The following is a 27,839-nucleotide window of genomic DNA, read 5'->3' as shown; positions in this document are numbered from 1 at the left end:
TAGGCAAATGTGAAAAACATGTACTGGAAAAATCTCCATACTTCAGCAGGCCCAGAGGATTTAATAATCAGCATGAGATTTTCTTCCTCTCAATTACAGACTCTCTTGTTTTAAAAAATAGTACTAATACTATACAAACAAACAGAAAATACCAGTTGCTTCTCTTTCTCAGTGTTTATTTTTGGATGTCTTCCAGAATCATCTTTTGACTGTGGCTGCTGACATCTTGGGCTAAGGCAGCATTCAGTAGCTTCAATATTACTAGAGGGGCTTTGGGGATTTTAATTTTTTTTTTTTTTTTTTTAACAGGGAGGAGCCAGTATTCCAAGTATTCCAGTTTTGTTGTTTGGGTTATTTTCAAAATGGAAAAAGCAGCAGAATGCGAATGGAAAATTAAGGACTGACTCCAACATCTCTTCAGAAACGTGTCAGCCATTTGTTATGGTGAGAGGGAGAAAAACCTTCTGGCAGAGACTTTAAAATCAGAAAAAAATAAAAAGTTGCATCCTTTCCTATAAGAAATATCAGAGATTAGCCCCTTCAAATTACCACATCTGAGTGTAACACTTTCCTCAAACTTCAGGTTAGCTGAGCTTTTCAAAATAAACGAATTCCTGCTTCATTTCCACTTGCCAATGCACTTAGGATTAGAAAGCTAGCTGAAGATATGGCCAATTGCAGGTTTATTCAGCCGGTAAGTCATGGTGTATTGGACCAACAGACTACAGCTCTTACTCCTTCCCCCACCTACCATCAGGACCTGGTGGGAAGTAAGCACTCTCATGCTCCCTGGCCAGCAAGATTTTGTAATTAATTTCTGATCCCAATTACATAAAGCATAGCAATTTTTTCCATTCAACAAAAAGAAACGCTATGGCTAGGGTGAAATTTAAAGCCAGGGACCACTGGTCCCTGACAGCTCTTTATACAACATATGTTTTGCTCGTTAGCTGGGCCACGGCCAGCAGTGGGGCCAGTTAGAAAGAGGAGTGGGAGCAGAAGAAGATCAAGGGCTGTCCTTGGAAGAACTGAATAAAATATTTTAAAACAAAATTAGAAGTAGGTAAAGAAAGGAAATCCTTGCTGATCATCTGAGCCAACTAGAGTAAGATGCAACAAACAAGTTAAATCAAAAGTTTGATCAATTTATTCAATGAAAAACACCCCCAACATTCTGCGCAGTAAGGGTCAAGGTTACACATTCCAAAAGAGCAGTAAAATATGGAAGAGCAAGAAAAAGAAGTATGAAAGCAATGTTGAAAGTGTTTCTTTTTGGAGTTTGAGTTTTCTGGAAGAAAACTGTAAATAGTCTGAAAAATGAAGGACTTACAGGAGAGAAAATCTCCATCTTAAAGCCCTGACACACTCTATAGAGAGCCTTACACTTTGAGTATTCTAAGAACTGGTGACGTGGCTGAAGACTAGTACGTTCAGGATAAAAATCCTCCAAACTTACTTTACTTACTCTCTAAGTAAAACAGTAGACCTCTTTTTTTCCCATTCACTGTCTTTCATTGACTTTTCTGAATTCGCTTTTCAAATACTCAGTGCAAGAAGACATCATTAGTCCATAAGAAGAATTCTCCCTACTGCAATTGCATCAGACAGGAAGAGAGAAATTCTGTAGCATGAACAGGAAATATGTATGTACAAGAGTTCAATGAGCAGATTCACAGTGTTTTAAATTAGGAGTGATTTAAGTTATATGACTTGTGAATGACTTTTCTGAATCACATCAACACCATGTGTTTTTCAGTGCCTGATGTTAAGCGCTTCACATATTTCCGAACTTATTACTTATGAGCTGAGTTAATAGAATGTAAAAACCGGCCTTTTTGACAATGATAAAATACAATTTGTGTCCTCTGAGGAAAATAAGGTAGATACAAGCTAAGCTGAAGTACAGCAACTCTTAACTGCAATCTAAGCATGCACTAAGATAGACCAATAAATGTGCAGAGAACTTTAAGGCTAACAGACACTTGGTACAGGAACCACGAACAGCACTTCTAGAGTTAAATACATATATTCTACTTCTGCATCTGGGATGAAACTCTTCTTGACAATTCCCTTTCGCTTACATTACTGAACTAGATAAGATATATTCAAAGTCCAAGCAAACATAAACAGTCTTTTTTAAAAAAGATGGCTTTATACGGTAGGCAATGACTGCCAGCTAATAGACATTTAAAGCATTAGCATAGCTGGAACCAGTATTACATAAAGTGATACCCATATTCCAACTTACCTCTTCCCTATGATTCTTTATTGGCATACAGAGAATACTTTGAGTCTTATACCCTGTGATCTGGTCAACTTCTGCATTGAATCTTGGATCCTGAAAAAAACCCACAGTTATTTGACTGCTTGCCCAAAGACCAGTTATTTTTCTTCCCTGGTTTAAAGGTTAAGAAAAACACAACATTTGACTCAACTGTTACCCAGGATAATAAAGGTTCCATTACTAGCTAATAGTTATATAAATTTGTTACTCTCAGTGGGTTAAAACAACAAAACGCAGTTATGTGGAACATGAGTGCCTGTGGATAAATACAACTGCCAGAAAGAACAAAAAAACCCCAAACCCTAGGAGAAGCCTTTCTTGAGCCTAGACCATCATTATAATAAACGTATACATGGACTAACCATCCCTACTATAGCTTTTATCATCAAAAAGAAATTACAGAAATATACTGAAAGACATGGCCACAGAGGAACAAAGTTTCTTGCAAATACTGGTGTGCACATAGCTGGTTAAGATGGGGCTGGTATCTGCCTGCTAGTGTCAAGCTTCCATAATTTACTTTGAAGTTAGCACTCCTCTAGTATTAGTCATAGCTACATGTTTATCTATAATATATGTATTATAACCAAAAACATGGTGTCAGGTTTGCATCTGGAGTGGTTTAAATCAATATAGCTCCAAATACATATACTAAAACGGCACTAGTACAACAGCTAATATGGCTTTTTCTTTTCTCAGATTTGTTCAAGATAAATTTTCTTGGCTTACCTCATATGCATTCTTGATGTTGAGAGGCTGGCCTATAGCTGCTACGTGACCCACAATGCCCTTGTTCCACTCCAGGCGAATGCAGTTGTTGGAAGCTTCTTCCAGGGTTGAGCCTTCTGCCACGTCAAACAGCCTGCTTACAAGAAACTTCTCATTAGAGCTGTCCTCACAGACCAAGAACAGGGAATAGCGATCAGCTGCTATAAGCTCATGGATATGTAGGAAAATTTTATGGCAAAGCGCTGTGACATCTAAGTGACTAGAAATATCCTTCACAAGTTCTAATAGTCTTGAGCATTGATCCCCTGCACTGGTCTCAATCCTTGGAGATTGCAGAGGCATCTGTTCCTTCTTCTCAGAGCCGGAGAGGAAGCTCACTGCTCCAACCGAGTCCTTGACAAAAATAGGCCGTAAGGGTCTATCAAATTCAGAAGCAGAGATTTTCCTTGCTGGTGTCCCAGAGTTGGTGGTCTCAGCACAGGCTGGCTGGTGACAAGCACAGGATACACTCTGGGATTTGGTTCCCTCCTTGCAGACTGGGATGGTGTGAACTCTCTCAGCAAACCATGCATTAACCATTTCTCTGTAACGAAAATACAGTAAATGATGTAAGTTAAAAATCCTCAGGAACAAATACATACTTGAAGAGGACGCTGAAAAGTGGGTAACTTTCAGCCTTTTCATTCAGTGCATGCGAGTGCACCTTTAGTGCTTCTCTGTATCAATATTCTAATTTTATGCAGCACTTAGCCTAGATTAAGCAGTAATGTTTTATGCCCCATAATAAGGAAGCTATTTCTGCCTAAAGGAAATACCTGAATAAGGCAGAGGAAGACTGCATATGCTGTGGCTTTCAGAATATAGATCAGAAGCTTGCACTGTAATTTTGTGCTTGAGAAGTTCTGGACCTTCCCATCCCTAAGATTTGGATTTCAGTATAAGATGTATATATAGTCATATGAAGACAAAACTTTTTGGTTTAATTCTGCTTTTCTACACCATTTCTAACTTTTAAAAAGATAATTTTTAACTTTAATTCTGTCAAATCACCTGCAGCCACTCCTACTTTTATCATTTATATACTAGCTCTCAGAGTTAATGAACAGTGCCTCAAAGCACAAAAGTTTTGCTTAAAAACTGTCAGAAAGAAACATGAATACTTCTGATCCAACCCCTTCAAAATAATGAAAAGACAGTTTTCAAGCATCTCTCCTGTTTCCTTTAAAAGTTACAGAAGCAACTCATTGCCTAATTCAACCCAAAAGCCTGAATGCCCCCAAAATTAATTTAAGTTTATAATTAACTTAAAAATGTCACGCATCTCTAGGATTTAACTGTGTTTCTCAAATTAATTTAGCACTACAATGTCAACCCTAATAACATCCTCAGTAAATACAGCATATCTTGAATTATCAATAAGTATACTTATGATATTGATGATATGTGGGCTTTTTCTTATCGCTACATTATTTTCTTGACCAAAATCTGTTGATTTGGTTGTTTGGTTGTTGTTTTTTTTGTGGGGCTTTTTTTTTGGGGTGTGTGTGGGTTTTTTTCCAAATACAGGGCTTCTTATTTCATTTACTCAGTGTCAAGGATTCCTCGCAGCACATGATCTACTCTCAGAAGAAATGTTTTTCTTCTGAATTACATAATGTTTGGGCCTACAAACAGCAAAAATCCTATTAAAAAGTCCGATCTTTTGGAAACCTTTCACAGTGGTCATGTCTTAAATTTGGGATATTTTTTATTTGCTCAGCAGACCACAGGAATTTCAAGAGTGAAGCCGAATGAAACCATGGAAATTAGTCAGGTTAGTCAGCCACTGATCAGTTACATGCATCAGTATATTAAATATGAAAAGCACTGTACATTGCCTTTTTTTCCTTACAGAACAGCTTCTTCTATATTGTAGAACGCAATACTGCAAGTACCATTAATTCAAAGTGATGTAATCAATTAAAATATAAAGCCCACAAATATTATTTTTATTAGCAAGCAATCCATACCAGGAAGCTTATTTGTCTTCTATTTGGAAGGTTTGAAAGAGTTTTTCAGATTTTGCAAGCACATCATTTGGAGACCTCAACTGTAGGCAAAAAAATTTATGAAAAACTGAATTGATTTAGGAAATCATGTGAGTTTAAAGGGAGCACCTGGGCAAAAGAAAGTCATTATGTTACTCTACCCACTCCACTTCAGTGCAAGCTACCTAGTAACTTTTTGCTCCTTAAAAAACTATATCTGACTGAAGTATCACTGTATAGCACTGTAAAACCAAACTCTTCTCTCATTTACACCAGTGCAACTCCAAATAAATGGATGATAGACTTCCCTTATTTTGGCTTCTATCTGTGTACTGCTGTCCTGATGATGCAAAACCTTACATACATGGTTAATATCATTTATAGCCCCAGTGGTCTTAAAGGCTGAATGGTCAGTGTGGTCACATAGGATGTTTGTGAATCTTCTGACAATGAGTATCCAAAACTGCTGAATGAAAACTTGGACACAATTAAGAAAGTGGGAGTTTTGCCTGAGTTCTACAGAGCTAGGATTTCATTCAATGTTTTTACATTTTCCATGAAGCTCCTGGAACAGTGCTTGCTGTAGCAATAACACATCTCAATCAACATCTATTATAAATTTCCCAGCTATCTAAAGCTAGTCCAGTTACTGGAAACATGGTGCCAGAAAACACAATGAAATTCCACTGTTATTCTGAAAGAGTTGTGGTTCATTGCTTAGCTACTTACTTTTAAAGGAAGTAAGCTCTGCTTTTTAAGTATATTAATAAAACCTCCCAATTATTTTTCTTTATTACAGCAGTGGTACTTTTTTTTTTGGTGGAGTTACCTCATCCAAATGTTTTCTTGCAGCGAAGAAGCATAAAGAACAATTATTTATTATTAGAACTTTGAATGTAACAAGATTACTTTACAGTACTTAAACAGGATAAATATTAAATGTGGGAGCTGTGAACATGTCTTACTGAAATGCATAATGCTATCTGCATAGGGCAATATCACATGTGAAAATGCTGTTTCAATGACAGTCAAAATAACAAACTAGCGTGTGATAATTTGGAATTTTCATTTATGAAGCTGAATGAGAAAACAGATTAAAAATTCGTGGTTAAAATGACCAAAAGTATCCTTAAGAAAAATAAAAGACTTAAAATGCAAAAATGTGTAAGTAAACACAGTACAGCCAGTGTTGGTAACTCTTGTCATCGTATGTATTGTGTTACACGTGGGTTCTTTTTGTTCCACTTTAATCTCCTCAAGAGAAGAAATTAACTGGAAATTGTAGTATTTTCTAAACAAAATGTAGCATCTAGCACTAAGGCTGCAGAAAAAAAACTGTGAACTGGGTGCATTTAAAGCCTTAGACACAAGAAGGTATACAGAATACTCAGAAGTTTTAAAAGAACACTTGTGACTTGACCCAGTTTCATGATTGTGGATGATTTGATTTTTGAACACCGAGAACTGGCACTTAGGTAAAATAAGATTTAAAAGTAACTGTAATAACCTAGTATCAGATGGAGAGCATTCTTAAACAAGCAAGTGATTAGGAAGCTGTGCACTTTGTCTAGGCGTGTTTGAAAATGCTCAGGTGTGAACCTGTACTATTACTGAGTGACAGCAATTTGTAGAGCAATCTTTGATTCACTGCTTATTTACACATGAGTAAAGGAGAATATAAAATGCTATCATTTCACCTAGATCTGTTTTACACTGAATTTACATATATGGATGTGTTGATAAAAGATACACAGCAGAGAAAGAATCAGGTACCCTTTGTAGACAAAGCAAAAGCTAAAGCAGAAATGTGGTTTATCAGTTGAAACCTGCCATTTTATTTATTCTGGAGTGTTGTGTAATGATGGCATAGTAACAGTAATCAGTAGGAACAATGTATTCTAAATTCTAATACCAGTTCTTAACCTGTGGCCATGAGATAATTAAGTTTTTACCTTCCTGCATTTTTACTATGTAAAATAAGTATTAATTTCTCTGTCTTACGGAGGTTATTGAGCGATGTGGAACATAACTGTGAAATCTTTCACATGAAAGTAATTACATACCTAACAAATTGTCAGTTCTTAGCAAAGGTAACTGTGTTATTTATGAGGCACTTTGACATTGAACAGAACTATATATGAAACTGCATAATTATGAGTAACATATTCCTGTCCCCTTTAATGTCTCTTAGATGATGGTCCAATAATTTGCCAGCATAGCATGCGATTCTCAGAAACACTCTGTAGGTTAACAACAACAAATCCTTAACTATACTGTTGAAAGTATGGTTTTCAACTTCAAACCATTTAGCCATTTCTATTTGGGCAACAGGAAAGCTGTTCAAATTCAGCTGGAATAAGAACAGTGTTCACTGACCTTTACTGAATGCTGCTTCTAACAAGGAAGCTATTTAGCTCCTTTTACTAAGTTACGCACACGGGTGGAAGAACTAGTATTTCACATTAACTGACATACGCTAACTCTGTTTAAAATCTATCAGAGTCTTGACATGCATTTGCTTGTTGACACACAATTCTATTCAACAATGCCTGACAAGAAGAGTATTATTACTAACAGAACTACTTTCTCAGCACAGAATTAGCTCAACAGCTATCTGATGGCAGACACATACTGAACCACAAGTGATGTTACTGGAAGTTAGTGATAAGTGCTATGATTAAGAGATCATTTTGAAAGGACTACAGAAAGAAACACACACTTGCTACTACTCGATTCCTATGAATAATCTTCAGTATGCATTGGCATTGTCAATAGCTGATTGTAAGGGCAAGACCCTTGCTGTAGAAGTAAATTTAGAAGTTGCAGGAGTGCACTAAACAAGAGCAGACACCGATCCATAGTGATCTACACAAATAGTTAAACCCAATGCAATGCCTCCATCCCAGGATAGTAATCTCTGCAATGTTGAGGAGCTGCAGGCGTGAGCACCCATTCCTCATGAGCTGCATATGCCTCCTTTACTGCAGTATGTGCCGCCACTCAAAACAGCTATAATTTATCTCAGAGTTCATGAACAAGAATAGTTGAACTAAGTGAAATAAGTATTTTTTAGTCACTTCTATCAGCCAAATCCAGTCTTTCCTCTATAAAACAGTTTCAAAGGAGCATGACAATAGTGACTGTTGAATTTGGCTAGTGACCTCATCAGCAGAAGACAAAATTGGAGAGAAATCTTGAAGAAACAGGGATGAGAAGGGGATGAAAATATGATGGCAGGTAAAAGCCCTGAATTAGAAAAAAACAATAATTGGGTGACCCTCCTCTCTATAATCATTTGTATACAAGTACACACCATCTGCATTACATAAGAACTCAAGAACTTCAGGGGAATTAAGACTCTGTGGCCCTGATTTGTTACACTCTGTACAGGAAGCAGACTTGTCCCTAAAGCAAGAAGTTGTCAGTATGAATAGGCAACAAAACCAGAACATCACTGGGTGACAAAACACAGGCACAAGGAAGTAACATGGATTGAGCCAGGTCATGCAGAACAATACAAATAGACCTGAAGATAACTTCAGATCTAAGACCTGAAGAGATCCTTGCTTTATTTCTTGTGCCTTACCTATCAAACTGTGCTGACCTGGCACTAATTACTATTCTGCTTGTACACTGGGAATATTAAATAATTTATTGTACCCATCTTTGCTTCATTGTGATTACCTTCAAAATACAGGGCATACTTCTCAAACAAAAAGATACCAAAAATCCCCACCAACCCCTCAAACAGTGAAGATAGCCAGATTATAATTGTCTTGCTCACACATGTAACCATGCTACATATGTAATACCATACTAGTGTGACTATTCAGCAAGTATTTGGTATCTTTGAAAAATCTTGCAAAAACAGAGCACGAAAGTAATACTGAGATGCAATAATGATAGCATACTGCATCTTATCTTGCACAAAGGATGTATAATAATCACTGTACCATAAGAGGATGGAGCAATGAGTAGCTTTCAGTGAAACTTTTTTTTTTTCAGTGAAACAAAAAAATTCCCCATTTTCTCTGTTGCTCATAAATCCTTTGTGTAAACAATGTGTAATGTTTCAGTAGCTGTGTGGACTATTATGCTAATTTTTCATTCAAACTAGCAGTTACTGATAATACACTGCAGGAGAGAGATTCACACCAAACTTGCCTAATAGAAAATGCCAGCTTTCAAGTATCTGAATTCCTGTGGCCTAATCCTGGTAGTGTTGAAATCAACAGTATTTCAAGCCAAGCTTTGTAACTATTTTCTCAATTGCTTTCCTTAAAATAACCACTAGATGTCTTCAAATTTCTTTCCCACATCTTGACATAATTTAGACATAGAAATAATTTAAAGCATTAGCAACAACTTCAAAACTATTCAGTTTTAACAAATGAGTTTGAAACTCAAAGTCACTTGGATATTATACTTGCCTACCCATTTTCTTTCCAGTATTTCCTATTTCATAATCATGTTCTAAGAATTTTTTTCTCTCCTTTCTGGCCATGGAAAGATTTAAGTAAACTGTTTAAGGCCTCAAGAGATGGAAAACAGTAAACTGACTGTAAAAGAAGTGTTTTCAAACCAACTAGAAAAGTAGATTGACAAAAACAATAGCTGTTTTTCCTTAAACCCTTTCCAATTATAGTTACTAGAGATGCTATTTCTAACAGTCGTAGGCAAACAGTTTTTGAAGACAAAGTATGACTTAAAAGCCAGTACCAATTATTTTGGCACAACTAAGTCAAATATATAAGCATACATTTAACTTAAAACATGTTAAGTAGCCCAACTGACTTCTGTTTGAATACAGATCTAAATTAAGAACTCATTCTTGATTCAAACCATGCTCATGGAAGAGTGAAATAACTTTTTAGAACTGTGAAATAACGTAAATCTTGTCTGAATGCTCATATTCTTTTTTAAAATAGGAGGCAGAGCTTTGCTTTATTATTTGAAGCAAAAGTATTTGAAATGGAGGACTAACACTAACAGGCTGTTCTTGGCTATTTTCAAGTTTTCTTTAACAACCAAACTGCAAGCTTAACTTTTCACAGGAAAGCTTTCTTCCACGGAAGGGACTCTCTATTCATACTGTAAAGACAGGCAGAATAAATCCTCAGGGACTGAAGGTCAAATTGCAAAACATGACCTTTATTTCTCCTCCAAATGTTTACTTCTCTTCCACACTCAAAAAAAAATTAAAAATAACTATATACCTAATTATTTTCTTGTGGAAAAGAACAGGACAATGCCAGTGAGTTAGGTGAAAGACAGATTAAAGGTCAACTTCACACCTGCCTGGAGACCTCACCAAAGTCTTAGGCACCACTTCAGTTCCACTTAAATTCCTAAAATAGGGATTAAGTAGGACTTAAGTGGTGCAGAGGCTTTGGGATGGCTCTCTGTGCTGGGGTGAGTTCACCATAATGCACAAATAAATGGGAAAATATAGATCTTTTACTAAGCAAATATATTTTGTGGCTATATTTTCAGTGCCAGACCTAATGTGAAATTACAACCATGGAGTTATTCACAAGGGCCATTTGAGCAGGGCTTCTTTTCTGGCACTTTGTAAATAGCTCCTTTTGTGCCTAATGCCTTTTTCCCCCCCCGTTTCCTTCAAGTAAATCATATAAATAAGAAAGCATTCCATCTGAAATTATGTATGTTTCTTTGCCACTAAGTAAGAGAAAGACTTGTATTCTGTGGTTTTCTTAATTATATTTATTCATGACAAAAGCCAAATGCTTCCTCTTTAATGGTGAAAATTAAAATAGGTGGTAGCATATTAGTTCAAGTCAAGAATGTATTGTCTAAAGTTGCTTTGTTTGTAAGTCTTCATCTGAGCCATATATTCCCACACAATTCAGCTTTAACCTAGCATTCAAATAAGGATGAACATAGGCTATGACGTACTTGATTTGACCTAAAGACATCATGGGTGATATACCATGATTTTTATCCTTGTGCAGAGAGCTAGCACAATTTCAACGCACTATGGAAGTCTCACTTCAGCTTCAAAATTAGACCAATTGGTATTTTTATTCTATATAAGAATACAGACATAAATTTCCTCCTAACATAATGATTCTTCAATACATGCCCAACACAAAACTTCCACGAGTTTCTACAATTTAGAAATAAAAGATGTCTGACTTTCTTGTCTCCTGCAGAGACAATGTATGTCTCTGCTCCACTTTTCTTCCCAGTTTCCAGAAATTTGACCCTGTTCTCTAAAGTCTTCTTAGGAAGAGCAAAAAAATGGAAATGAGATTTCAAATGCCTATTGGCTTTATCAAAAGTACTGCAATATGGTAATAAAGTTACCTTGAATCAAAATAAGGCAAAAAGATTTTAACTGTTAACAGTTCATCCCATCTTATCTTTTACCTGTCCTCTAAGGTTTAGCAGTTGTATTTTCATTATGTGCACACCCATTTGTTTCTTTATTACCTATAGCAAACTGTATGTAGTAAAAGCACATTCTCTTTGCAGCTGTTCAGCACTATCTGTTGAGTAGTTTATCTTCACACCAAGGACTCTGTGTAGGAGTTCAGGTTATAGCTTTTTGGGCATTAAAGATGTAAATTGATAGTAAGTGATTTCTTATCGTTTCTCAAATGACAGTTTCTTTGTCAATAAAACAGTAATTGCTGTTTTAGACATCGTTTCCAAAACACTCTGGCACACACCTAGCTTTATTTCCAAGAATAAATGCCAACAATACTTAATCACATTTACAACTTCATGCATGTGAGTAACATTCCTTACCTTCCCAAGTGCTTTTTGAATCAGGAGCTTGAAGTATTTTGGCATGACCTTAAAACTTTGCAGTTATCAAGAAAGGCATAAAGATATGGATATTTATAAGTGGGACAATTATGGAGATCATTAGACGAACAATAAAACTTTCCAAGGTTTCACAGAAATCGGGGGGGGGGGGGGGGGGGGGGGCAGTTCGGTATTTCATTCTCAGAAAAGTTTTGCCAATATCTAAAAAAACCAAGCAAGTGGGAGAAAATTGTGATTCCTTCATTAACGCTACTGTTTCATGTGGTTTTCAAGCCATGGTCCAAACAACCAGTGGATCTGCAGTCCTCCTGTAAATGCTTCACATATGGTAACTTAGAAAAGCAAGTCCCCTTTCAGCATGTTCGAACAATGTGCACAGGATTCTGCACCTCCACTGGAAAACTGTTAGGGGTCCTTCAATCATAGAGGCTTAAAACCCACTGCCTACTTCCCAAGGTCACGTTAGGGATGAATATGGCTCATACCTGTATATTTTTAGGATTATTATTTTTTGTTTGTCAGCAATATCTTTTTAAGAAAAGGCACAGGCCAAAGCACATTTCATTGCAGAAAATCTTTGACAGCTCTATCTTAAAAAAATCTGAATTTTTATACACCATCTCAAAAAATTAATTTCCTTCCAATTAGAAAAAAAATATACATGTATTACCAAACAATGACTTGACCTAATGCATATGACATATAATATTTATGAGATTAAATATCAAATAGCCAGCTCAAAATGAAAAATATTTTTTAAAAGCCCTCTAGACACAGAAATTAGAAGGCAAATGTCCTCAGTAATTTAGTACTGCAGGCAGCACATTACGAACTAATTGTCCATCAGCCATGAAAAACAAATAAACCCCAAACAACTGTATTTGAGTTTTTTCAAGGTAATAAATGTAATTGATATATTCAAGTTGTGCAATTTCTGAATTTCAGTAAAGTACATTCTCCCAGTAAACGCCACCTCTGAAATCTTTAGTGAAGCACTATGAAGTACCATGCAGTTAAGGACATTTCTTTTTCCAACTACAACTCCACCTTACCTCATTTGTAAATGTTTCCCAGCCCTGCTAATTAGCCAAGGTGTATTTATAACAAAAGAATTTTATCTTATTTCCAGTAAAAGGAGAACAAGACTTGGGTTACTAATTTGTATCTATCATGCCATGCATTTAGGCAACCAGACACAAACTGCCTGGAACAACGCAGTTGCCTCTAACTGAGAGGAGAATTTCGACTTTGTTTTGGCAGTCTGCTCCTTCAGATCGCAAAGACGACTAAATGAGATTCACTCCTGTATTTTCAAGATTAGGGACAAGCTGGAAGTCAGAAACACAGAAATATTCCATAGGAGGTTAAAGTAAGTATGATTTTGAACATGATGACAATGCATGGATATTTTTTTAAAAAGAAATTAAAAAGATAAAACTTTAGGAAAAGAAAAAGGGCAACAAATTCAGCCATAAATGCAGTACAATTTTGTGACAAAGGCGGCTGCAGATTATGCCTTTATAGCATCTAGCTAGAACAATTGTATTTGCAGCAGCAGCAGCTACAGAGAGCCTGTAACAACAGTATGGGTAAACATAGGATACAATCTAAAAGAAGAATAATTTTACTTCAAAACATTTCTGCTTTCTGAGAAGCCAGAGTATGATAGGCAATTCTAAAACTTTGAAGGGGGAAAAAATAACAAGAAGAGCTGAAACAAACAACAACAAAAAAATAAATACCTTAAATTTAGTAGGAGCTTAGGCATTTAGAAATCTTGAACCCGTAAGTGGCAAACTCTCCAGCCAGGTTTGTCAGCCAGCACACCGTATCACTAAGTGAACCAAATTCATCTTGTCACTGAGTGTGCTGGTGATACACTTCCCTTTTGTTGTTCTGCACTTTGATCATACTGTAACAACACTACATGGATAATAGCTACTTACTATCTCTGAACACCACTTGTACAACATAAAGTAATAAATAACTGATTCTCTAGCTTACTCACAGGATCACTGTTTATTCGCATACTCAAAGGAGGGCGCATTTTAAAGCTACTCGCCTGGACTACAGGCTTATAGGATTGCAGCTTTGCACTGCACAGGTGGAAGCCAACACACATAGCTTTATTGCAGAACGTGTCAGTCCACCTAGCCATCAAAGGCTGGAGGAAAGCAGTAATGGGGCCTGCCTGTAGATGCTACCAACCTTGAGGCATCACAAGATCAAAATACAAGGTGTAAGCCACTTGCATATACTTAGCTTCTACAACACATGTTAAGGGAGAGGAGGAAAACGTGCAAATTTGTTAAGTAGATGACCTGCAGCCCTTCTCCACAAGAATGCAGAATACAGATTGGGAAGCCTAGCAACTCTTAGCACAACAATTAATACAAACTAATAGTGAAAAAACCAACCAACCAACATTTTCCTTTAAAGTACCACCTTACGAGAAAATATAATTTTTATTTAAGCCATGAAAACAGAAACTAATATCAAACTGACTAATGCAAAATGGAACAAGAGGTAACTATTCAATGACTACATGAGATTATGTGACCCCCATACTTAAAAAAAACACACCACAACAACAAAACACATCTGCAGGCATGAGACCACCCAAAGCAAGCATTTTAAGTATTATTTAGTCACCTAATTAAAACATTTTTTTGGTGGAAATTACCAAAAGAACTCCTGTATAAAACACTGCAGGGAATTCATTAATTGCAGGGAAAAATATTTAATACCTATCAAATTGCTAAATTAGGTTCTGATTCAAAGTTCATTACTATCAGCTAAGAGGGCTTGTGTTACTCTGTAATAAATGGTTGAACTGCTGATCTTTCCCTATTCCCCTGCATAAATATTTGAGAAACAGAGAAACTATCCTTACGCATTAGCAATTGTAGCTCACAATGTGAAGTAGAATATGCCTCTGTGCTCTGCAAAATACCAAATTAACTAACTACTTGGTCTATTGCTTTTAGGACCTGTGAGGACCTTGTCATATTATGAAGCAAACCAAAAATTATGAAGCAGTAATTTAAGATTAGAAAACACTTGAATCTCATTCAAGGAAAGCTGTTTTACTCGACAGAGTAATGCAATGCTAAGTAAGCCTCTGTTCAATGTATTGCTGTTGTACAAAGATTCAACCGAAAGCATGGCAATGAATTTTAGGGGTTTTCTCTTTTCAAGCTCTAAATAACACTACAATGTAAAACATTACACCTTTTTACAGAGTACCTCTGTTCCTTCAAACCACTCAGCATTACAGGATATCATTTTAGTGAATAAAATTTGAACCAACATTTAGTCAAGTAATTTGTCATTTGCCTTTTCAAATAAAAGCTTACATATAAAAGAGATATTCCTAATTATAAAGTTACAGTTTTCTATCTATACAGTAAGGACAAAAAAGAAAACATTCCACACAAGACAGCTGAGAAGAGAGTTTTGAGACAAACACAGTTTCCATCACTTCAAAAACATCACAGAATTGTTGCCAAGCGTGAACTCAAAGTCAACAGTTTTTCTGCAAAACCCTCCCTAAATGCAGAGGCATCACCATCATGAGAGACATGACCGAATTGCATCTTCTGAACCACTGCCTCTCCTCAGACCCACACAAACACAAAACTGTGTCCCAGCATTAGAGAGGAAAAAAAAAAAAAAAGACTAACCAAACCTAAACCTCTCCACGGGTAAAACAAATCTGACACAGCAGTTACTATTAATTAGCATTCCTATTTGTTCAATACTACTTCCAGTTTCCAAAGGAAGTGTGACAGGCTGAACTAATAAAATGTTACTTCTCAAAGCTGCTAACACCCTATTTCCTGGGCAAACAAACTACCCCCTCAGCTACGTACCGTGCACGAGTGTTCTGGAGAATACCAAGGCTAACTACTTCCATCTAGGCATCCTACACCTATGCACAGCCTTATTAAAAAAAAAAAAGACATAAAATCAACATTTAAAAGACATTTTAAAAGGCATTTTTATTGTTTTTCTGTTAAATGAACCTAAGGAAGAAGCAGCAGCAGAAAGGGGTCTGCCTGACAGATGGTCACAAGAAAGCAGGTGACCCCTGAAGCTTTCCAGCTTACTGCGAGTCAATTATTAATGGGGATTTCTCTTCTTACCGCCCCATCCCATGCAGAGAGGAGCAGCAGCAAAACCTCTTTCAGAGCGCGTCCATCCCTGCTAAGTGACTTGGGAAAGAAGTGAACCGGCAGCGGCGAGCAGATGGTGCGGCCGGCTCAGGCGCGCGTCCGAGGAACAAACCGTGGGACTTACTAACCCGAGCTCTCCACTGCGATACACCGTGGGAGTTGCAGATCGCCTGCGCTCCCCGCATCCCCACTGCTTTGTTTATCGGAAAATACTCAAAATGGAAACCTGACTCCACTTCTAAAAATAGCCTCATCTACTCGACTATCAACTTGGAAGTCCCGCTGCTGGAAGTTTGAGCAAATACCTCGTCTTATCTCCAAAAGGCAGCATGTCAAGCCAGGGGAGAGGCACCCAGGCGAGCTCCTCAGGGCTTTTACCTCAGGTTCTGTGCGAGAGCCCAACGCCACCGCCAGGCGCGCGCCGAGAGGCCGCCCCCTGCCGGCCGCGCGCTGCCCCCCGCCCGCCGCCCCCTGCCGGCCCGCCCCGGCGCCCGCTCCCCTCAGCGTCTCCGCGCCGCGGCCGCCGCACCCTGAGGTGCCGGTGTCCCGCCCGGACAGACCCCCGCGGCCCCCGGCGGAGCTCCGGGCGCGAACGCACAGCGTACGGCTTCAGCGGCCCCGCACGCCTCGCCAGCTGCCTGCCTTGGCGCCGAACCCATCGCCCTCGCCGTCCGGTGGCCGCCGAGGGGCCAGAATAAGGTGACAAGCCCACGGAGCGAGCGAGGTCGCCATGGGCAGCGCTTTGTTTCGGGTCACTAAGTAATGACATAAGGTGCCCTCCCGCCGAGGGGTTACCTCAGGCTCCCACAGATTTCCACTCAGTTGCACCGAGGGCGGGGGAACCGCGCCGCGCTCCGCTCAGGCGCTGACCCGGCCGTCCGAGGCGCGGGAGGCACCGCCGCACAGCGCGGCCGGGCGCAGGGCAGGCAGCTCCGAGGCCCCGCGGGCGCTTTTTGTCTTTTATTTTTTTTATTTTCAATGCAGACGGCAAAAGGGGGGGGGGGGGGAGGGAAGAGCGACCTTTTGCTGGGAAGAAAAGTCCGGCCTCTCCCCGCCGCCGCTCCCGTCTTACCTTGTGGCTTTCCGAACAAAGTAAGAGCGGGTAAAGTCGCCGTGATCGTCCAGCCACGCTTCCACCGCTTCCCGCTCCGGCGGGGGGGGGCAGCTGCGCTCCATGCTCCGCTCCGCGCCGCCGCTCTGCCTCCGGCCGCCGCCGCTTCCCCCTGCCGGCCCTGTGCTCGCGGCCGGGGGGAGCCGGCTGGCTGCCGCCCCGCCGCCGCCGCCCCGCTCCCAGGTGCTGCCCGGCCCCGGCGGCACCTCAGCGCATCTCCCGCCGGCTCCACCTCCGCAGCGCCCCGGGGGGCTGCCGCGCCCCGGGCCCGCCCCACCCCGGCCCGTCCCACCCCGGCCCGGCCGCACCGGCGGCAGCCCCCGGCCCCGGCGGTGCCCAGCGCGGCGGTGGCGGGAGGGCGCGCTCGTGTGCGCGGCCCCGCGGCGGGCGGCCCTGCGGCGGCGTGGCTGGGCCGGGCGCTCCCCGCGGGGCTGGGGGCAAAGGCAAGCCGTGAAAAAGTAATTTGTTCTCCCGCTGCCTGGCAAAGGGGCTCGTCCCGAGGTACGGCCTGCTTCGGTGCTAACAGGGTGTCGCTTCGCAGTGTTTTGCCCTGGGTGTCAGTGTGTGATCTTTGACAGACCTCAGCCTGGAAAGCGGTGCTAAAGCCCTGGCTTTTCAGTCCTTCATGCCTGCAGTTAGGCTTTGAGATCCATTTTACATGTTCAGTAAGCGCAGCCTAGTTTTGAAGATGCTCGACACGCAGCTCCTACTTTCTCCAATGTTACACAGCCAGGACTGAAATTTTGGTTACCGCTGAACATCACTCTCATGTATTGTAGTTCCATTCCAAGGTATGCATGCACTCACACTTGTAATTATTTGGAAGCTGCATTCACAAAAGACCTTGCACAAAGTGTGATGCACATGTGTGGTTTCCTGTGTCATCACGTGCAGTATCTTTGAAGGTAAGATATGAATAACAAATAGCAGCATGTTTCTTGGGAAAGGGACGTACAGGCTCTTTAAAATCATTATCCTGTGTAATCAGTTGAGAAAGATCATATAAAATGTTTTCTGCTGCTCCTAAACCCCTTTGAGTGCATGCAAGGCAGCATTCTTCAGATAGAGCAGATATCCCTGCACACCTTAGCAATTTTTTTTGCAGTGCATCTAGAGGCTCGACTTACAGAGATCTCGGTGGGATTCTGCAGCCTGAGAAGGAGCAGCAGCAGGAACTTCACAGCAAAGGGATTAAGAGCCTGTGCGTGAGCTTGGGGAAAGTTTCCTCTTCTGTGTCTTTGTGTCACATCTGCCCATAACGCTCACTTGGACATGTGTGTCTTTTGGCTGTGTGAGAGTTTGTGTGTAATAGGAGGCACTCTGAAAGGGAGGTTTTACGTGAGCGTTACTCTGTTATAAAAGGAATCGCAGGAGAAACTTGCATAGTGACCAAAGAGCAAAAGAGAAGATAAGGTATGAACCAGTTAAGATATGCTGCAAGAGTCAAGACACTATTCAAGGCAAAGAGAAATCTTTCAGCAGGGAAACAGAATTACCAAGCAAACTGCATAAACAGACAACATGGCAATAAATGAAGCCAATGTTTAGTGTCAAAGCCTGGAAAGTATGGTATGTTAGAAAAAAAGAAAATAAACCTTTCACGTAACTCATAGACTTCTAAATTAACTGTTTCGTGTCAGGAAAAGGGTTTTGAGGTTGACAGTGTACATGGCAATGAAAGCTTGTAAGCTAGGCAGAGGTTTTGGAATGTAACACCATGTTAGAATGCTTAAGAAGTATAACAGAAATTTAAAACATACAATTGTAAAATGCAGATTTCATAAATGTCTGAAATGGCATTCCCTGCATGGTCTCATATGGAATATTGATCATAGTACTGCTCATCACATCTCAAAAAGCAGAATTATCAGAGGTGACCTAGACAGGAAAACCAAGAATGACCAAACACACGGAAATATCTTTTCTATAAAGAGGCAGAAAGAGTTTGTTTACAAAGGGTTGAACAAAAATACATAATTACTAGTATTTAAAAAGTAAGATAGGATTTTCTCTCTGTCTCATAGGAGAATAACAAGGTAATGGTCAATGAAATTATGTCAGCTGCAATATGTTTTACAATTTCACCTAATCAGGAGTAGCACTAATAGAAATAAGCATTTATACTATAGTAGCATCCAGTAAGCCCCAGTTAAGAACAGATATTGTACTAAGCACTGTAAACATGTTATGTTGAGTACTAGGCTAGCTGAGAAGCATACAGCATCCCTGCACATCATGCCACAAAGCTTGGGACCTTTAGGTGAAGCTGCCTCTACCTGCCAGCAGCTGCTCGGGCTGGGACAGTAGATGTATGACAGTGTACCAAAGGAGGGGGAAGTTGGGCAGTGCAACAGCACTGCTTTGCTATTCAGCCTACAGATAAGAATCAGTAAAGCCAATGCAAATTATTATCTTCCTGTAAATTCAATGGTAAAGCAGCAGTTCAAAGGATTGCTACCCAAGCAAAGAATAGCAGAGTCTTTCCCAAAAGAAATAAAAATGGAACAGTGGGGGGAAAAAGGGATACTGTCTCTGTATCCGATGAATTTCCATGAATAATAATGAACATGCTGTTTTCATTTTTAAGGTGACAGGAGGGGATGAAGGCCAAGTATAACAAAGAAGTTAACGGTAAAAGTGGAAAAAGTCTTCCATGATTCTGGCTTCCAAAGTGCTCTGAAAAAGCTCCGTGTATCTTAGCTCACGCCCAGCTTTCCAATTTGTTTCCAGAACTCGGATGACAGAATTGATGGGCAGTAGCTATAAACCTGAGAAGGGTTTGTAGTAATGATACAAATAAGCGTGTCAAGTTTAAAATCGGCTTGTGGCAAAGCAGTATGTTTGAGAGCTCCATACAGAAGCCAGGATGCTTTTCCAGCAGTAGGCCATTCTATCACAGGGCTGGTTGACAGAAAAGCGTTTTAGCTGTAGTCTTTTGTTTGTACGTTTTGCAAATATTGTCATGTAAGGAGGTAAGAAAGGTGGAAATTTTTTTTGTATGTGTAAGGCACACAATTTAGAAATGCTGCTAACTCATGTTAATTAGTAAGAACAAGTATGGAAGTATGTGATCCGGGAAGTGTTTATGTGACATTTTATGCTCAAATAACTCTATATTTACTTACACTTATTTGAAAGTAATTTATTTCTATATTGTTTCCCTTTAAAATAGAAGAAAATAAGGTTTCAAATGTCACCACAGTTGACTTATTTGTCTGACTTACTCATTAGATGAATTGAAGCAGCATTTAGCTTTGCTAAGAAGTGGGAATTGGCTGTCTTTCTGCCATCCCTTAAATCTGGAAAACAGTTGGTCCATTTTGGCTCCTAAAACGAGTTTAGGGCTGTACTATATTGCCAATGAGGCTAGAATATGATAAGGTAGAGGAAACTATTCTGCTTCTTTATTAGCCAGTACTTTTACACACACATGCAAACACACACGCAGTGGAAGAATCCTAATATTAGTAAAGCAAGTTTCCATTTCCCTTCCATTATTTAAGTTGCATAAAAAGAGTGAAATAGCAACCACAATCAAATTCATTTAAAACCTAATTGTTACTTTACTGATGAAAATACTAAATCATGAGAATGTCTTATCAGGTTATTCTCTCAGTCGTTTCCAAATAATTACTGGAAATGCTTCCCAAATAAACATAGCTAGGCAGAGCTACTCACTCCTTGCATAACCTGCCTTATCCTCTGGGATAGCATTGCATATGGCCTACAGGAAGCCATGTAAAATAGGAGCTTCCTCCTATTTTGATTTGAATGTGATTGAGCATTTGCGTCAATCAAAGTACTGTGCAAAATTATTGTTAACCTCGAGAAAGCAGCAGCTTCTCCAAGTTTGTAATACACAGGCATTTGTCTGGAAAATACTTCTAACTATATCTACTGAAAAACGTAATTTAGAATTTTGAGGTTAATGTATTAGCCTTTAATACGTCAGCCAACTGATATCCTCAAATTGTAACCTTTTTTCCTTTCTATTGGAAATCTCAGGATAAATTTGAAGACTTGTTACCAAGTCCTCCCTCTCTCAGTCTTCTCTCCTTTAAGCTTAAGTAGTGCCAATTCAATTCTTCCTTGAATGTCATGTTTTCCATTTGCCATATTTTCTTTACCATTCCTGCAGTGTCTCACCAAGTGAGGATCTAGTAATCCAGTTGAATGCATATCCACTCTACATGAAATGGAAGGGATATTTTGGGTACCTTGTGAGCTATTTCCCTCCTAATACTGTCACCCTCGGATATACCTTCTTGGCAACAGTCTGATACTGTTGATTTGTGGTGACCGACTGTACTCTGTTCCCTTTTTATAAATACTTGTAATGTAGTCAGATGTTGCCTGTGCATCTGCCTACTTCTGCCTAACTGTGTTTTCTTGCTCTTGAACCTTTTTAATTTCATCCTGTGCTTACAGTCCATTTCTCCAATTTATCAAGATTATTTTGAATTCTCTGCCTGTCCTCAAGTGTGTACTTGGCCTCACCAAGCTTAGTGCAGTTTTGCTGAAGGGCAGAGGTCTGGGCAATGATTGGGTAAGGTGCAGGTGGGTGAAACTGTAGGTGGACTAGGTGGAATTCTCAGTGCTGTTACTGGTTTAGCTAGCTGGAGCTTCTGGTGCCTGCATGCTAGAAGCACATCTTCAGTGAATGTGCAAACACAGCCCTGATCTAAGTAGGACGATTACGCCATGGTTGTATTGCGTGGGATAACACCAAATGCAATGCATTGACTGGTTCAGATGGGCTACAATCCCTGGTAACTGTGTATCCACGTAGTCCATTTGCAGTTGCATTCAGCAGACCCTTCTGGGCTTCTGAGATGTTGAATATTGAAACTGTGATTAACATATTCTTTCTTTTAATGTAGACGTAGAGTTTGGCAGAGTTTAAACAGGAGGTGGTAGATAAGTAGGAACCTTGTGTAGATCAGATTTCATTCCAGACCCTGCTCATGTGCATAACAAATGGATTTTGTATTTACATGATACTTAGCTTATTTTTAAAGAGCTTTTAGCAACTACCAGCTGGTTAGTTATTTTCATTTAGCAGTTACTCTTATTAGGACTTCTACTAGTAATTGTGATTTTGAATTGAAGTATTGGTTTTGTACTTGGAGTTACAGATAATTATGAAGTCAAATTATAAGGGGCTTTTTTTCCTGTTTGTGGTTGTTGAGGGAAGGAGACTCAGTGATGAGCTATATAAATGAAAGATTAGTCTGGTGTTTTTCAAGTTTTCATTTCCTTGCAATTTGGACCATGCTGTTTAGGATTGTATGGGCTGCTTAGGTGTGTGTGAGGAGGAGAACCCTGACTCCACTGGAGTAGTACAATAGCTTTCACCCATGTCCATGATCCAGAATTTAATTCAATTAACAGTTTCAATCTCCTTGCATTTCAATTGACAGTTATAAAGAGTTGCCCCAGTGCCCGGTAGCTAAAGGCATCTTTCCCACCACCATGCAGCTCTGTGCTATTCTTCTCTTTCTTTATGTTTCTTAAATGTGATGCTGCTTCACTTGAGACTTTGCAGCTGATGAATACTGTATCTGCAGAAGAGAGCAGAATATGTATCAAAGTCTGTTGAGGGTCTGACCAGCACTGGCACAGTGGGCAGCAGAAGGTACGTACAGCCCAAGGTTTTCTGCTATATTTGCATAACATAGCATGCCAGAAATGGAACATGAAGGGGATACTTTTGTGGGGGAAAACGAGAAGTAAATCCACAGCAGTTCAAAATACATTACTCTTATGATGATCTCCCTGTATTTTCCTAATAAAAGGCCATGGAACCTCACCCAGCAGTTCAGCATTAATGCAAAGTTTTAGAAAGACTATTGTTATTATACAGGGATTCGAATCCAACATGTCCCTGAGTATGTTGTTCACACAGTTAGTTTTCCATGCTGCTCAACATTTTTACTGGTTTTCTTTTGCATTTGTCTGTCTTCAGTAGCGTGCATAGAGCCTACTATGTTGGTTTCCAATAGATTAGAAAGCCATCTACTATCCCATTTCTGTATTCATAGACCATAATTCTCTGTCAAACTTCTCACATATTAACAACTGGAGTTTCTAAAGGCTCCATATCACCACAAATTATTAGTATCATTTCTCTCAGTAAAGCTTCTGGTTTACTGGAGTTGCTTTTTTCAGTATGTTTTCCCAGTAGTGATCTCTCTGAAACCACAGAGAGGTGTAACAGCAGCAAGAACTCCTACCAGCTATTCCCTCATCTTGTACAGTAAGAGTAACTTTTGCCTACACTTTGCTCTGAGAACGCATGTCTGCTTGGGTCTACTGTTGCTGTTTCTTTCTTTTCAGAGTGACTGCTTTTCACAAAATCATTTTCCATCTTGGAAATGAGACTAATTTTCTTTGTTCTTTTAATGAACAACTTTGTCTTCTCTGTGTTGGCCAGATAATATAGGCCAGACCTTTACTAAATGATCTTAGTTGTTCTATATTAATGGCCTGCCCTTTCCATTGTTTATCACTCTGTTACTTTTTGTAACTTGCAGCTTTTTCTAGCAATAATTTTATATTTTTGTTTAGATCATTCAGTATGGTTTGGGTCCATTTTGTATGGACCACACTGATGGTATACATTGCTGGGGTTTTTACCAAAAATGCTGTAAAGCTACAAGCCAAAGCCCTACAGAAATCTTAGAGAAGTTGCCTTTATCAAACTAATTCATAATCTCTTGGGAAAATAAGAAGGTTGTGGGGTTTTTTTCTGACAAAACTCATTTTCTGTGTTGACTGGCGTTAATTATACTATCACCCTTTAATTGTACACTGATTTCTTCCTGTACCAGCCTTTCCATCAGTTTTCCTGACATTGATGTCAGGCAAAATGGTCTGCAATTTCCTTATTAAATAATGGAACAATGCTTGCTTTCCTCTGTCTTCGGGAACTCATGTGGGATTTCAAGACATGTTTTTCTTAGTTTGCTTCTTTTAAATTTTATCTTAGTGAGGTTTAGGGTTAATGCCCAGGGTTAAATACGTATTATTTTACTTCCTGGTATTTTGGTATCTTAGTAGTGAACATAGGAATTGCTGCTTTGACAGATCACATGAAGAGTATTTTAGTGTCATAGAGGTGGTTAATCTTTCTAGTAATGTTTGTTGCTATCACTATGAAATCTTCATAACCCAGGATATAACATTAACAAAAGTGTATATGCAGCTAATTTTGTTGTTTTCTACCTTACCATAACAAGTAAAACTGGTGTTTAGACATTGCCCTGGAAACTATGTGAAGTGTATGCTGTACACTAAGGTGCCCAGAAAATTTGTATAACAGTGCAGTCCTGCTACAAATAGATAAAAGTAATAAATTTGACCAGTGCCAAAGTTTTAAAGACTTTTCTGAATCTTAACCTATACTCTCTCATTTATTTATTTAAAGTAATAGAAGACTTGATCTTATCCAGACCCCAAAGTAATTAAACTGAACATTTCCTATTGGTCTTTGTGGAAGGCATTTTTGAAAGATGAGGTGTTCCTTGACCCAGCTTGCACTGTACTTAACTGAGTAAATTAACTCTTTTTGACCCATTAGGAGGAAACATACTTTAGTAAAACTGTGGTCTGATTTATTCATGAGAACAAACATCATTTGTATTCTATATGCATCACTGATTCTGGAAAAATAACTATGAATGAAATTCAACACTTCACTCTCTAAAGACCACAACTGGAATCAGAACTTCTTTGTACTGGAAGCTCTACCACAAATATATCTCTTGCTTGAGTGGTTATGTCATCAAATATTCACATATTTTTTTAATTTATAGAAGGGGAGGGTGGGAATGGAGGTTTGTACCCAGTCCAACACAAAGCCTACAAGTTAACACAGAATATATCACTGAAGTATTATGCAGTGGGCATAAAAATTGGCAGGGCATTTTAGCAATGTACAGACATACTCTGGTAATTAAGTAAAGCGTTAATCTGTGACTGAAAAAGCAACAAAAAATTAAACAGTAAACAAGGTGAATGGAGAGGTTACTTATGTATAACATGGATATTATAACCTAAAGATATAACCAGAAAATCTCCATTGTTCTGAACAAGCAAGGAAAATGTGTAAGAGATTAGTTTGTAACTAAGGCAAACTGCAGCAATGCTAAATGAATATATCGGGCTTGTATGGCTTTTTAATTATACTCAAGAACAAAATGTGTAAGAACAATCAGACTGTGAAGAGGTTGCTATACCTGAACGTGTGTCTATTTCTGGATCCCATTTGATTTTTTTCAGAGGGGTATGGCATACCCAGGATCCTTACATTTCCTCCTTCAGTTTTCATGCCTCTCCCTCAAGACATCTGTGGTGTAGACATTTGTTCAGCCAAGGGAGTCTGAATGAGCACATTCACCATGTACCATTGCTGATCCCAGATCAGCTGCAATCTGATGAAAAAGTGTTCCCCACGGTGGATGGTCATACTGTCTCATCTCATTTATTTTTTTTAAAGCTTTGGCAAGCCTGAGGGCCTGGAGCCTTCAAAACTTTTTGATACTAGGTAACTAGTTTCTGTCTGGTAAATAAAAGAAGAAAACTATTAGAGCAAGTAAGTGAAATGGATCTTTAGACTCTCCCATCAAATAGCTGTGGGTCAGCACCACCCCTGCCTTCCTGAATAAGTGAAGCCGTATTTCTCAGGAAAATAGTGAGTGATCCAAGAGCTATCAGGTCCAAATTGTCATGGCTACATATCTTTCCACACTTGGTGCTCCATTTCTGAAATTGCTACTTACATTTCCTCACTGGCAGGCTGCACACTGTTAGGTTTCTGAGGCAGGGCTTGTCCATGGCAGTGTGTTTCTGCGGCATTTAGCATAGTTGGTACTTCACGTGCTGCTGTAAAACCAATGCAAATGACAAGATAAAGCCATTTGTGTTGAAACCCAAATACCATTTGCATCTCCTAAAAGCTTTTCTATTAATCAGTGTCCCCCATTAGATCAGTGAGGACAGCGATAGTTGTCACTGGTTCTATACTATAGATGGCTATAACAAAATGGAAAAATTATGACTTAGGCTATAGACAAAGTTTCTGTTGTAGCTAAAATTATAGCAGAGTCACTTGTTCTTAGTATTGCATTTAGTCTTTTAAACCACTGGGGAGCTGATTTTTACTCAGTCTGTGCTTTCTGTAGCCATGGGGTTTACACAGCTACTTCTGGCAGCTTATACCATGTCCTAGGAGAGACAGAAAGAGTTATGTCAACAATGTGGCAGACCTGATATGGTGTCTTTGCTCCCAAATGGATAATGTGAGTGTCTGAAAACAGCACATACCTCACTGGTGACTGCCTGATCTGCTGACCTATGGACTCCAGTGAAGGAAAAACTCAGCCACTCAGGGCAGAAAGCACGTAGCTGGCTCATCCCTGGGCAGGGTCAAGCTCTTGGGATGCCCTGAGGGAGCTCAGCCACAGCCAGTTCTGTAGTATAACAGGTATTAAGTGTCTGAAGGGGACACCGGTATGGGTGTAGGGGGCTCTGTTCATGTCTTTATGCAGTTGGTTAGACACCTGGGGATTTAAAATGCCAGAAGTGCCGTATGTAAGTACTCCTGGAAGGCACAGCCAAGCATCAGTGATCTGCTACCTGGGATTTTTCAGTTTACAAATGAGGCGTACATTTATTTTGCTAGACTATGAAAATGTGAACTGTGGCTTTCATCCTTCAAAAGCAAAAAGTCTCATATCCAAGTACCTGCATGTTAGCTGTTGTGGCACCCCACTTTTAAGGCCTTCAGGGTAGGTTTTAGACCAGGGGAGAATCAAACTGTGTGAGAACAAAGCTGCCAGAAAGAGCTAGGTACATGGGGACGGCGATACGGAAATAAGCACATAATTTTGCTAAACCATTCCAGTTCAGAACAACAACATTAAGGAGACTCTTGATAAGCCTAAAACTCTTTCCAGCTGCTTGCGAGCTACCGGCTGTGCCTGACATTCCTGCTTTCTGGCTGCAAAGTCTGGTCTCTTTTTAGAAATCCAAAGAGAAAACACTTAATTTTTATTTGAGCTTATTGATTTTTTTTAAAATTTTATTTATTTCCCAAGTAAAACGGTTGTGTGGAAGCAGAAGTTCGTGTGGTGTTCTCACAGCTACAATAGTAATATGAGCACCCTTGAGGAAATGAAATGTGACACAGCATGGGCCAGCCTGTGAGGACAGCCGAGTGCTTGCAGGCTACAGCCTGGTTTCTTAGTTTGTCCTGAGCTGAACACATACACATCCCCTGCTATTTTCCTCCTTTCCAGACGAGACCAGATGACAGAGGTGCAAAATGGACTGAAAGGCAGAATTTTTGTGTATGTGGTACATGGCCTTTATCTGTCATTTTGTTTTCCTTTGTTAGTGATCTAGAAGAGGGACCTTCTGTGTTTTATAAGAATTTTATGCTACCTGAAGTCATGGGAAACACTGGCATATGGTGATAGTAACAGATACAAGCATATGCAGGAAAGTATCGGGGTAGTGGACTTCTGTACATTTATACAGACTTCAGATTCATTTATACTGTGTAATCTGAATTTGCAGTGGGTGCATTTTGATTATAACTGCCACAATGTATTATATCTTTGACAGCTGACTTTATGGATTTTGTGAGAAAAACCCACTGCTGATTAAATTTGACAGGATTGGATTCTGTATTTACAGGAAAACAGCTACTGCAGGCCCCC

At 39.4% G+C, this 27,839-nt stretch overlaps 1 protein-coding gene across 5 annotated transcripts in view; it reads right to left on the bottom strand.

The window, feature by feature from the left end:
* Window positions 1-27,839, bottom strand: part of PDE5A (phosphodiesterase 5A) — a 142,718-nt gene that overhangs the window by 52,168 nt on the left and 62,711 nt on the right. The window contains exons 2-4 of one of the 5 annotated variants that reach the window (XM_040584203.1): window positions 25,899-26,001; window positions 3,014-3,596; window positions 2,249-2,338 (exon numbers count right to left, since the gene is read on the bottom strand). In XM_040584203.1, coding sequence (XP_040440137.1) covers window positions 2,249-2,338; window positions 3,014-3,596; window positions 25,899-25,981 — 756 coding nt within the window. In that variant the 5' untranslated portion in view covers window positions 25,982-26,001. Of the gene's footprint in view, window positions 1-2,248; window positions 2,339-3,013; window positions 3,597-15,704; window positions 15,769-16,312; window positions 16,385-17,079; window positions 17,400-25,898; window positions 26,002-27,839 lie in introns of those variants that run through there. The other 4 variants (XM_040584194.1, XM_040584185.1, XM_040584218.1 and 1 more) reach the window with 4 other exon arrangements.

This window comes from Falco naumanni, chromosome 1, assembly GCF_017639655.2.
Source record: "Falco naumanni isolate bFalNau1 chromosome 1, bFalNau1.pat, whole genome shotgun sequence".
Lineage (NCBI taxonomy): Eukaryota > Metazoa > Chordata > Aves > Falconiformes > Falconidae > Falco > Falco naumanni.
Note: the sequence above shows the minus strand (reverse complement) of the source record. Positions and strands in the feature narration are given on the sequence as shown.